This window comes from Zingiber officinale, chromosome 2B (assembly GCF_018446385.1).
Source record: "Zingiber officinale cultivar Zhangliang chromosome 2B, Zo_v1.1, whole genome shotgun sequence".
In the NCBI taxonomy this organism is placed as follows: Eukaryota; Viridiplantae; Streptophyta; class Magnoliopsida; order Zingiberales; family Zingiberaceae; genus Zingiber; species Zingiber officinale.
The window spans coordinates 34,844,480-34,857,385 of record NC_055989.1 but is presented as its reverse complement, the minus strand read 5'-3'; the positions used below and the strand labels follow the sequence as shown (position 1 = coordinate 34,857,385).

General features: G+C 34.8%; 2 protein-coding genes across 2 annotated transcripts; one reads left to right on the top strand and one right to left on the bottom strand.

Moving 5' to 3' along the window:
- The first annotated feature begins 5,833 nt into the window (after positions 1-5,833).
- On the top strand, positions 5,834-6,310 carry LOC122048235 (protein STIG1-like). Its single transcript, XM_042609831.1, has one exon. It carries the CDS (start codon positions 5,834-5,836, stop codon positions 6,305-6,307), a length of 474 nt encoding a protein of 157 aa, XP_042465765.1. The 3' UTR covers positions 6,308-6,310.
- Positions 6,311-6,896: 586 nt separating this feature from the next.
- On the bottom strand, positions 6,897-11,920 carry LOC122048234 (probable serine/threonine-protein kinase At1g09600). Its single transcript, XM_042609830.1, has 7 exons — positions 11,711-11,920; positions 11,299-11,616; positions 10,223-10,450; positions 9,665-9,762; positions 9,470-9,572; positions 8,449-8,889; positions 6,897-7,043 (listed from the first exon to the last, which is right to left on the bottom strand). Exons 1-7 carry the CDS (start codon positions 11,903-11,905, stop codon positions 6,897-6,899), a joined length of 1,530 nt encoding a protein of 509 aa, XP_042465764.1. The 5' UTR covers positions 11,906-11,920.
- Positions 11,921-12,906: the final 986 nt, after the last annotated feature.

The following is a 12,906-nucleotide window of genomic DNA, read 5'->3' as shown; positions in this document are numbered from 1 at the left end:
CTTTCTTGTCTAGCCACAACTAGGACTTCCTGCCTAGTGTCTGGTCCTCTTGATTCAGACATGGGAGGCTCCACTTCCTTTATTCAAGCTCAATATTCTACTCATATGACTCAATTAGACCATAGCTCTTGTGCATAGTCGGTGGTTAGACCTTTTGTAAGTCGGGGCTCTGATACCAATTATTATGACCAAAATGAATTTAGATATCTCCATAATGACATGATATTGTTCACTTTAGGTATAAACTCTCATGGTTTTATTTTTGGACTCTACTCAAAAGACCTTATACCAATGGAAATATCTTTCCCTTATAAATCTATAATCTTTCCCATATATTTTCAATGTGGGACTTTTTGTTTGCAATCTTACAATCCAACAACAACTATATAGGCATTAATAGAGATACCTAGTGCAACATTACATTAAGTCTTTTGACCAAATTGTAACTTATTATTGGTACTCTCTAAAGAACTCATAATTACTTTCATCTGCCGTATAACTCGCTTTCCTTTGGGTCGACGCATTATGCGTATAATAGTTTATTTATGAGCTTCCTTAGTTAACTTATGTTTTTAATATCACTCACAATACTTCTAATCGTCCACATAGTGTCCCTTCCTTTGGGTTGACACATTATGTGCATAATTTAGAAGTTTAACTTAATTTGTGAACTTCCTTAAACATATATCTTGCATAAGAATGACTTTCCTTTAAATCAATCATTCTTAGCATGTACATACATCCCTCTACACTAATACTCCTAGCCTTCTCAGTAGCTCTCACTTTGACAATAGTATATGTTCGATTAAGTAGTAAGATCAAAGAAGAATATAGGAAAAATTAGTTGAAAACTGAGCAAAATTCAGTTATCAATCGATTGGTATCATAAACCAATTGATTAACACTTTTTTTAATCAACTAACAATATGCGGGAATCGATTGACACTCGTGCTAATCGATTATCCACCATTGGCAATTGATTAGTACATAGCAATCAATCCACTAATCGATTGCAAAGGCTAGTATTCAAAGTTCATCCACTTTAATCGATTGGCATAATCAATTGGTGAACGCCAATCGATTAGCCGATTGATTCATAAACTCTCTGTAGATGCCCTCAAATTTAGTGATTGATTAGATCCTTATGGTAATCTATTGATAAACATCAATTGATCGCCCAATCGATTTGGAACCTTATTGCTCACAAATCAGGTTCAGTAATCGATCAACTCTCATGGTAATCAATTGGTGAACACCAATCAATCACCTGACCGATTCATAAATGCTCTGTCTGCAATCCTGGGCATCTCAATCGATTGACCCTTATGCTAATCAATTGGCAAACACCAATCGATCGATCCAATCAATTTGGCAACCCTCTGTTCGTGAACTGGGCATCCCAATCGATTGACCATTATGCTAATCAATTGGCAAACACCAATCAATCAGCCCAATCAATTTGGCAACTCTGTTCACGAATTCACGATTACCAATCGATTGGGGACCTTCTGCAATCGATTGATATTAGAAAACTTGATTTTCCGAACGCAATTTTCAACTCGAAAAATCCTAAAATTATGTCGCCAGTCGCATTCTTCGCGGATAATATGAAAAACTTGATTCATAGGTTAAATCGTAACCTATCAATGCTACATTCAATGGATATACCTCAATTTCATTCATCCATATGAAATCAAATAAAAAAATTTATGTATATGTGCCCAATCGTTGAAAAATAATCATTACGCCTTAAAAACTAACAATAAGTTAATCTTTAGCTCTAATACCAATTATTAGGAATTGTGATATATCAATAATAAAATAAAGGATGCGTCTACAATAGGATCTAGCTACCATCAATTTCTAAAGCAATATAGAAAGTCAAAACAATAGCTAGCAAAGAGCTAACTTGAATCCGTCGCTAAGAACTATTACTTCTTACTTGTCATCGGAGATCATGCGAACATAACGGAAGTCTTCCACAAAATTGAGCCGACAACCGAGGTTCTACTCAATGGGGGAGAATAATCAAGAGGAAGAAAGCACGATCCAACATTCCATAATTGAACAAATCTCTTTATTTATATACGCGACCTAATCTATTAAGACTATCCACCATCAAGCTCATCCCTCATTAATAGTTCATCAATATTAATGAATCGGATTATTAGATCTACATATCGAATCTATATCTATTTAATTCAAACTTCTTTTATATGCAATCAAGTATTATATCACTTAATATTAGAGTTTACTTTCTTTAATAACAATTAATTATGTGTGTATTAATCATGTGTAAACTCATCTTATCTAGTAAATTCATCCATGTAAATTTAATTAGATTTAGTCCACTTATATGTAAGTAATCCTATACTCATCTGATACAATCAATTAGCTGAGATAAGTTAGGTCGACTACTCGGTGGATCTATTAAGTAGCTATTGGCAGTATGAACGTTATAAAGACGGGTTCAATTGGAGAATTTGACAACACTTAGAAGCATACACATGAAATAAAAAGTAAGAGTGAGTAAAAGTGTATTTATTTTATCTAATATTATTCTCTTGTTAGTTTTTGTAAGCTTATATTATTCTAGAAGTATCTAATGGAATATGAATTAAAAAATTTAAATCATGAAAATCATTATCTATATTCACGGCTGACTTTAGGCATACGTCTTTAAAACATATGCTAAAATCCTAATTTTTATTAAAGCCTATTATTTTTAATATATTAAATATATTTTTAATATATTAAATATATTTTTATATATTTTTTAAAAGAGAATGAAAAAAAATAGAGTTTAATAAAAGATTGTACAATCTCATTTTTTTTTTACATTAGGATTATTATTTTTAATATATTAAATATATTTTTATGTATATTTTGTAAGAGAATAGAAAAGAATAAAACTCACGTGATTAAATATTTATATGATCTCAATCTATCAAAGCTTTGAATTTCACATACCCCAAGGCGTAGCGTAGATAGTGGACGTATGACATTTCTAGCATAATTGTCAGGGGTCGATTCTCAGAAATTGACGACTTATGTACTTGCATTTACCTTCTTCCATATCTGTGGGGCCGGCACTAGGGGTCGTTAAGATAGCGGATCTACCTTTATAAAGGGACTCTTTTTTTTAACAAATTAAATTTATTTTTAATTATGGATGTTATTTTATAAAACCTAATCTATTCATCTTCAATATCTCTCAATCATAGCATACTCTTGTTACGTTTCTCATTCGTTGGTGATGCTTTCTCTTTGATCAATAAAAACATGAATTAGAAATTTTTTATCTTATGCATACAATGCAAAATAAAAATGTTAGTTTTTTTTAAGTTCCCCCCTCTTTCCCTTTTCCAACTCTCCCTCTATGTGTTTCTTTTGCTCATTGAGATTGAAGAAGAGAAACTTCACCTAACACTAACATGCTGATCTTCGATCGGTGCTACGATGCTCCTTGCTTGATTAAATTCAAATGTTCATGCATTCATCCATATTGTGTCTGATTGAAATAAAAGATTTTATTATTTTTTAACAATAACAAGTTAGACACCTTCACCATTTCACTTCCTTGATAGGCATTAAGTTTAACTTTTATTTAGATATACTTATAGTCATAAATTATTGAATTTTTTCCTCTGTCTCCATTCTATCATATATAATTGTTTTGATTTAGATAATAAAAAATATGATTTATTTTTTCTTTTGCTCTGTACCTAAAAAAGCTTCCATTTAGTTCTTGATAAACGATAATAGCTAGTTTAGTCTTATTGCGATCTTTATTTTCTAAAGATTGTATTCAGTTTTATCATTTTGTACATTATTTTTTATTTATTTATTCTTTATTCTTTGCATGAGTTGAGCATGAGAGCATGATTTTTTTTATTATTATCCTATTTTATTGTTATTATTTTCTCAATTTTGTTCCTTTTTTAAGGATGATTCTCTACATCTTTCATTTAAATAATTAGACATACTTCTATCTTTCTTCATTTTTAAACAATTTTGAATACACTTATTTTTAGTTAAGCTAATTATAAACTTATTATCTACTTAAGGTGTATTATTATATATAATAATAATGCTCTATTTAATATTGTAAAACTTATATTTTTGGTTATCAAAACTTGAATATAAAAATTTAATTAATAATTTTACATCTAAAAGTAATAAAATTAAATTGTATAAAAAAATATTTTTAAATTAATATTTAATTTGTTAAATACAATTTTAACCCACTATTTTCGATCCAGGTTTAAATGAAACAAGGTGAGGATTTTTTTTTAAAACAATGTCAAAGGTTTAAAAAGAATTTCTACTTAGGGCCTCAAATAGGCTTGAGTCGACCCTATCTATATTTTTATTTTACATACAATTTCTCCTTGTACATGTTCCATGAGTGACTGAAGTGATATATCAAATATTTAAGACTTTGAACCGATTAATTTAAAATATTAAATAATTTAAATATCTAATTTTTTGAACTAATTAATTTGAAATATAATCATTTGATAACATCTATTTAATGAATTAAAAAAATAATTTCATGCCTCTAGGACAATAGTGTAGTAGTAAAATGTCTTCTTAGTTTCCTAGACATTTAAAGATCACTAGATTTGTCTTTTCTTCATTTTTTTTCTTGGTTTTTTAATTGTATTAAAATAGAATTTTTGACACTTTTATTTTGACTAAATTTTTTTTCATCTAAATTATGATTGGAAAGAAGTAATTTGATTGGGATGATTCACGGTTTAATTTATATGCCTTATATGTATCAAAAGGAAATCTGAATTCCGGGAAGAGCTAAAGTTTCAGATTTGATTTTTTTTTTTTTTTTTTTTTTACAAAAAACTCTTTCCCTTTTTCGATTCATTCCCATCCAATCAAAAAAATGAGTTTCAATTTTAATAAATTAATGGATAATTTTTTTTAATGAAATATTGATCTAAGAACACCGGGTTGATGGACCGTCCACTATAAGTACTTTCTAATTTACCTTGATAGTCAGTGAAAATTTCTGTTAGGTCAAACCAGTCACTCTCTGGGTTAATCGACCTAAGCAGGATATATGATGTCAAATATTTTTTTTTTTAAAAAAAAACATGATTCCCCTCACCTGAGCACCTCTCATCATCCGCCGCATAATGAAATGAAATGAGGTGAATCAGATACCACTAGTCTCATTTAATGACTTCTTTTAAATTGTGATAAAATAGTTATTATTGTTCTAAATTATGTGAAGGGAGGTAAATCATGATGTCAACTTATAAACTATCGTCAAGTAATCAGTGGATGGAAAAAAAATTTCTCCAAAGATATTCATGTATGAAAAAATGATCTTGTTATCCTCTAACTAATTGAATATCCTAATAGGGACACATGACTTCTTTTCAAAGACGACGTAATGGTGGATAAATTTAGCCTTTTTTTTATTCCCACATGAACACTGCCACTCCAAGACTGACCCGACCACAAATTGATTCCTATAATTAGATTTGTTCACAAATGACCCATATTATTACACTATACACATGACTCTCGCCCATCGATCAACATTTTACGCTTCAAACGAAACTCAGAGATTCTAGCAAACCCGATTAATTTGTTTTGTTGGATAAAAATATCACATTACTGCACAGTAGCAAGGAAGGCATGGTACACGTTCCACTTTCAGAGTGTAACGCTCGTCTTTTGACGTACTTAAGCACTCCACCCTAATTATGCTGCCTCTCCATTTTTCCACACTAATAAGTTTTGCGTGGGAGCCAAGGGATTAATAACTTGAAGCTCTTTCCTATAATTGACGCCATCCTGATCCCGCCCCATGAAACTCACGCTCCTCCTCCTGCTACTCTTTTTGGTTACGCCCTTCGCCGAAGGAGATACTGCAGACAACTCCATTCCCATCTCTCCGTGGCTCCGCAGGGGAAGGACTCCGGCGCCCAGGCGACAGGGCTGCTGGTTCCGGCCGTGGATATGCTGTGAGAGGCAACGACGACCCTTGGAGCGCCGCCTGTGCTGCAGCAACCGGTGCATCGACGTCGGCTCCAACGCCGACAACTGTGGCCTGTGTGGCATCCGATGCCCGTTCCGGTGGCGGTGCTGCAATGGCCTGTGCGTCGACATCATGTGGAACCCAGCGCACTGCGGCAGCTGCGACAATCGCTGCTCGTTGGGCTCTCGCTGCCTCTTCGGTCTTTGCGGCTATGCCGAGCCAGTGTCCACCACCCCGCCTCTGCTACACTTCCCTTCTCCGGCCTGCCCGCCTCCACCGGTGCACCCCGGAGCCACCGCGTAATTGTGTTTGTTCTCTATATATGCAATCTATTCTATTCTACGTGCATGACAAAATTGTTTAGATGTAATACGCTGTGGCTCGTATAACTACGAAGTTTGTTCTTTGATCATTTCAACCAAGGAAATACTCAATTCCCTCTGTTAGCTCTATCTCTGAAATATCATACAGATTATGACTAGATTTTTGCCTTCACTTATAGTTGCCACCATAAGTTGTTAGAAGCGGAACCGTACGAGGAAGAAAGCAAGGATTTAATACACTATATTTCTAATGAATTAATATTGGCCAGCAGAGTATTGCAAAGAAAACAATGGTTAACCAGAAAGAATTAATCGAAATTCAAACCATCTATGGTCAATAAACTTCTTCACTATTCAACACCCAATGAAAGACGCCTACTTGTTCTTTAATAATGACCTAAGACTAGCAAGTCTTTCTCACTATTGTACAATCGGAAGAAAGCTTAAGTAACATGCCATGACGAATGATCCTTGATTGCTTTGATTTTACCTCTGTCTTAAAGCGATGTCGATCCTCTGCCTGCCAGTTATTAATTCATACAGCAGAAGAGCAAGGCCATTGCGGGGAATCAAATGTTTTTTACTTTATCCTTGCGTGCTTTGCGAACTGCTTGCTGAATCTGCCTCTCATGTTCTTTGAGCACATCGTCAATGTTACCTCCATGTGTTATCAATGGACCTGAGTATTGTATTCGTCGTATTCGCGTATTGTAACCCTGCAAATAAAATTGAATTTATTGATATAGCACACGGTAGCAACAAGAAAAGTGAATTTAGCTTGGGATTAGTGAAAAATCACAGGCGGGCAGAGGAAGGGAGAAGAAAATTCTGGCAAAATTGTCACATTTTTGTGTCACTTTTACTCCTCCCATTCCCTGTTCTATCATTCCACTCAAGTAAACCCTGTAGGATTAAGTTCATATGGGTAGAATAAATCAAATTAAGTCCACATGGATGAGTTTAATCTCCATAAGGTGGACTGAATCCACATGGGTGAGTTTAATCTCTATAAGCTAGACTTACACTTGATTAACACACACAATTAATTGTCATTAAAGAATTTAAACCTTAATTAAGTGATCTAATGCTTAATTAAAGGGGGTTTTTGGATTAAATGTATGTGAATTCAATGTGTAGATCTATTAACCTGGTTCATTAACATTGATGGACTGTTAATAAGGGACGAGTTTTATAATGAATAGTTCTCATAAGTTGGGCGGGTATATATAAAGGAAGAGATTGGTTCAATTAGAGTATACTAAATCTGGTTCTCTTCCTCTTCTTCTCCCCATTGAGAAGGACCTTGGATTGTCGGCTCAATCCTGTGGAAGACATCCACTGTACTCCCAGGATCTCCGACCATAAGTAAGAAGTAATAGTCCTTTGCAAAATTCAAGTCAGCCCTTCGTTATCTATTGTTTTAGTTTGTAATATTGCTTTAGAGATTAATGATAGCAAGATTGCTTAATGTCTTTCAAACCCAACCTCAAACCAAGAAAGTACAAACTCTTATTTTTCTTAGAAGATAAGAGCTGCAAAAAGACGAAATCGCTCGCCCCCAACGCCCCTGTCGCACCCAACCCAAGACCATTATGAGGGAGGTAAATCATGGTAGCTTAGAAACTTAGGTAGGGTAAACTTTTTATAGTGACTGGGTCCACCGCTTCGCCGTCCCATACCCTAGAAACCCCCCCTCAGTACCACTGTATTGATAAGAGCATGCACAAGACACCTCAGTCAACAATAATCAAACGGATAAAGAGTTGATAAGAGGGCTCGAACTTGGCACCTCAATCAACAGATAACAACGTCATATCCAGAACACTTCTAGATCAATTGTTTAAATTAAGATAGGGTAAACTTTTTATAGTGACTGGACCCACTGTTTTGCGGCCTCATACCCCAGAAACTCCCGAAGGGATTTTTTGAGGAGCCTCAGTACCATTGTGTTGATAAGATCGTGCGCAAGGCACCTCAGTCAACAATAATCCGACGGATAAAGAATTGATAAGAGGGCTCGAATCCGACACCTTAGTCAACAGATAACAATGTTATATCCTTAAAAAAAAAAATGAATATTCTGGGTAGGTTTTTGCAAGATTTTGTAATTAAAGTGCTTACCACCACCGAATCCTTGTTTCCAATTGTGTCGACTTTCTTATGAACAGAGGCAGGCCTATCAAATCTACGCTTCTCCGAAGGCTCAGCTAGATCAAGCCTGTTGTATTTGGAGTATGAAGTGCTTCTTGTTTCTAATGAGCCGGTGATATCAAGGAAGTCTGCAGCCATTGGCCTAGCCCAGTATGATCTCTGTGTATTCAACTTAGGACCATTTGGCACCTGCGTTGAAGTGTACATACAGCTAGGAATGCGTTGAAGCTCTTCATGGTCTACCATGTTCCAGTGTGAAGTAACAAATGCATTTGGATGCAGAACTCCAGAATGAGATGAGTCAATTCGTGATGTTCCTCCTGGAGGTTCAATTGGGAACCCCGATCCACCGTCATCTTGGGCATCATACTTCTCACTGCTGCTTTTGGGATTTACCTTCACTGGACGCTTCTAAAGAATCAGAAGGAGATGTCTGTTAGCTTCACTAATTTTTTGAAGCATTATCATGAGTTAGGGCTTTTAATTTGATCTATTTGTACAAAAACCAAGTTAATGCTATGTCAATTTTTTAGCAAGTGTTTCTACACTAGGACAAGCAGATAGAAGAGTAGCAATATCAATTGGAGATCAGTTCTTGTAGTATGAACTATGTATTCTGGGAGAAAGAAACTTTTACTCGAGTCATCAAAATGCAAGAAGAGGTTTCCATGATTCGAACCCATAAATGCATCAGATTAGAGCAGTGGGCTCAGGATTTGAGAGTTTTGATGCATTCTCTATCTCACATTTAACTTTGTGGAGATTGTTAATTAAGTTGGTACCTATGGATTTAGATGAATGCTAATTGTAATTTGATGGCTTTGAATAGAACAGGAAAACGTCTAACGCCAGTTTTAATAATTTGTTCTTGGATAGCTATCCTTTACAAATTTTCTTTTGCCAATCAAAAGCACTCTCTTAAGGTGTATGAATTCCTTTAGACTTCAGAATGGGGAATTTTGAGAATCACACTATAAACAAGACAAAGTACCTGCATTTCTACATTTCCTTCTTGCACTGGCATTGCCTTGGTGGCAACTCTCCTTGGTTTGCCATATTCAGATACTCGTCCATGGGCAACTTCTGCTCTTTGCCTAGAGATGCTCATGGTTAACAAATAGGGCCACCAACTAAACCTTGTATTGTCATTGCCCAATTATTACAAGCAAAGTGTATGATTGAATACCTCTTTGCCTCATCTGCGAGTTTAGCATCATACTCCTTGCTTGGTGGATATTTAGGCAAACTTGAAGGATCACATGCAAAGGGCTTTGTTAAAAAGAACTGCAAGATGTTGCCAGAGAGTTTTTTCAAAAAAATAAAAATAAAAAAAATAGGGGAAACATATAAAGGCATTCGAAAATCATGCTGATCACATTCGAAAATCATGCTGACCACAAAATTAATCTCATCCTTAGAAAAATCATGCTTTAGTACAAAAAGACATACAGAATGATCACATTCAATCCTTAGCTACAAAAAGTCTGATTAGTGCATAGATAACAAGTCTGAGAAAAACAAATGACAATTTCTGATCAAATTAATTTAGTGGAATTGCATAAGATTATATCTACAGCAAAGGCATGAAATTAAATGTTGTTCACTTGTGAATTGTGATATCTATGCAGGTGCATGCCAGGAAACTTAATAAATGGATTATGCATATAAGATCTGCCAAAAGAATATTAAGCTTCAAATGTTTATGTTCCCTAATCAGATTATGAAAAAAAGGGAGCAATCTTACTTCACTCTTAAGGGCTGAGGAAGCAGTCCCTCTTTTTGAAGGTTCTATAGCAAGTAAAATCTCCATGAGAGCCAAAGCTGATGATGAGAAATCCTTAAAGGTCTCAGCAATGCAACGCTTATATTGACGTCGGGGTTTAAAAACAGTTGCATGTTGAAGCTTTGATTTATTCCAATACTCATCAGATGGGGAGCCACAAAGCTTGAATATCTTGTGTAGTTGTTCCACCTATATAAATAGTTTCAATGAACCAATTCAACAAAATTAGAGCAGCAAAGATTAGCAGCAAATGAAGGTGCCTATTACTGAATGTTAAGGACCTCAATGGTTGTAATTGATACACACACACAAAGACATTGAGCCTGAATCCGTAAAATAGCAGCAATTGGTACAGCAGCAACACAACCAGAAAACAGGACAGTAAAAATTACTTTTTAATCAAAATAGTTTGGAGAAGGAAATCAAACTTCCCAAATAAAAGAAAAATAGAAAAGCTTCACCCATAAAATTGACTGAATTATCTAAATATGAAGAATTGTTAGGTCAACAAATTTTCAAGGGACAAGTGATGATAAAACTCTTCATCATGTGAAATTGACTAACATATGTCAGTTGCATAAGGCAACAGGACATCAAGATCAATAAAAAGAATAGCCATAAGGACAGAGCAATCATTTTGTAATTACATCTAAAAAATTGTTGGAAAGGGTATAACTAGAGTTTCATAAAGTGATGATGAAAAAAAATTTAGAACAATGAAGCACAGAAGTTGGTGTTTGATGCTAGCATTCTTATAGAACTGAAAACAAATAGTTGCATAATAGTGGTTCCATCTATAGAAACATATGATCACAGTCATTGTTTCTTTTAGAAGGGATGACGTGACCTGATGGAATTAGGTTATCCATCAATATATAGCTCTACAAGGATCTTTTTTTAGTTGACATTTGCAGAAGTATTTAGATATTTATTTTAGTTGACACTTGTGAGATTACAAAGGTATCTCTTCTTGTATCATATTAGTACAGAACTCCATCTAATTGTTCTAGCTAAATGACTTGCAGAAAATTACAAACCTCAGTTCTACCAGGCATAATGGGCTTCCCAGCAAGTAATTCTGCGAGAATACAACCAGAACTCCACAAATCAACAGCAACTCCATATGTTGTAGCACCAAGCAAAAGCTCAGGAGGCCTATACCACAAGGTAACTACACGACTTGTCAACTGCTGTTTTGGATCAGAATTAAAGAATGTTGCCAGACCAAAATCTGCTATTTTGAGTATCCCATTACTGTCAATTAATAGATTTGAACCCTTAATATCCCGATGCAGAACTCCACGACTATGGCAGTGCGCAAGACCCTCAAATAGTTGTTTCATATAACACTTGGCCTGATTTGATGAAAAGGACTGAGGATGCACAGTCTAGGCAGGAGAACTAGAAAGAAAGTAGTTGAGCAATGAGATATTTCTGAAAGTTGAGTACCTGTGGTTCAGTGAAGTTCAGATCTGGCCTTGCTGCAAGTCCAGTTAGATCATGCTCCATATACTCAAATACGAGATATAAGTTGCCAGACATCCTCGATGTCACTATACCTTCTAGTTTCATAACATTTGGGTGATCAAGTCGACGAAGAATTTGAATTTCCTTGGCCATAAAGCGGACACTTTCTGGATCCATATTAACAAATCGCACTTTCTTGAGTGCAACAATTTTACCAGTTAGAAGATCATGGGCTCGATAGACAGTACTATAAGTTCCTTGCCCAATCTAGCATAGTAGAGTTCAAATTAACAATTATATAACTATCACTAGAAAAGAAATTTAACGGATTATATGGTCTTAGAGTAAGGATATGCAACTTGCTGCAAACTCAACCTAGGCAGAGCTACATTGATGCTACACATAACCTCACTAATGACAAGCACGCAATTTTGTTAACGGGTATCTCAACTGTCCCTGTATCGATTATAGATCACCTTATGCTGATACATTTTTCTTGCAAGTTTAGTTATATGAACTTCCATTTTTGTATTCAGATTTTTTGAAAATACTCCAAGACCATGGAACTCAACTTCTTCAATAAATAGTTTGCATACTATACCATATACTCTCTGATGTTTTTTCTCAGTCAAATTTGTAATGTCACTAACTCTATCTCAATAATTCAAACCACTAGGTCAAATTCTTAACGAGGAATTACAAACAGATGTGTGCCTAAATGTCTTCATGTCATAACATAGTCAGTGGCTGCACTAGGATATATATAACATTGCATGTAAAGGATGTACAAAATAACAATGTACAAGATAGTAAAACTTATTTTTCTCTCCGAAAGACGACTAACTTCTTTTTCAATCCATTCATAGAAGATTCTTATGAAGATGGAAAATTGATGATGGAAAAAGTTAACAGCCAAGCATCAAAAAATCTCATTATAGTAAATACCTCACCAACCAGATCTGAATAATTGGTTATGTGAGAGAAAAACAATATTAAAAGGATTATAATTCACATTGATGATTTAATTAGATAGCTATGGTTACTAATCTCTTTTCCATCTTCACTGTTCTGTTTGCTTCCATAAGAATAGGTTTTCGCGCAGAGCTAGCTCGAATTCAGAGAATTAACTGCAGGTGTGTCTAGGCCATTGCTAAACAAATTCCCAAGATTAAAAAGGC

Bases quoted from the DNA above. Each gene is read 5' to 3' on its own strand.
- LOC122048234 (XM_042609830.1), bottom strand. From the start codon at position 11,905: ATGGATCCAGAAAGTGTCCGCTTTATGGCCAAGGAAATTCAAATTCTT. The intron at 9,573-9,664 runs GTATTCAATCAT...GAGCATCTCTAG, and splicing joins CTCGCAGATGAGGCAAAGAG to GCAAAGAGCAGAAGTTGCCC. The intron at 7,044-8,448 runs GTAAGCACTTTA...TTTTATTTGCAG, and splicing joins GAAACAAGGATTCGGTGGTG to GGTTACAATACGCGAATACG.
- LOC122048235 (XM_042609831.1), top strand. From the start codon at position 5,834: ATGAAACTCACGCTCCTCCTCCTGCTACTCTTTTTGGTTACGCCCTTC.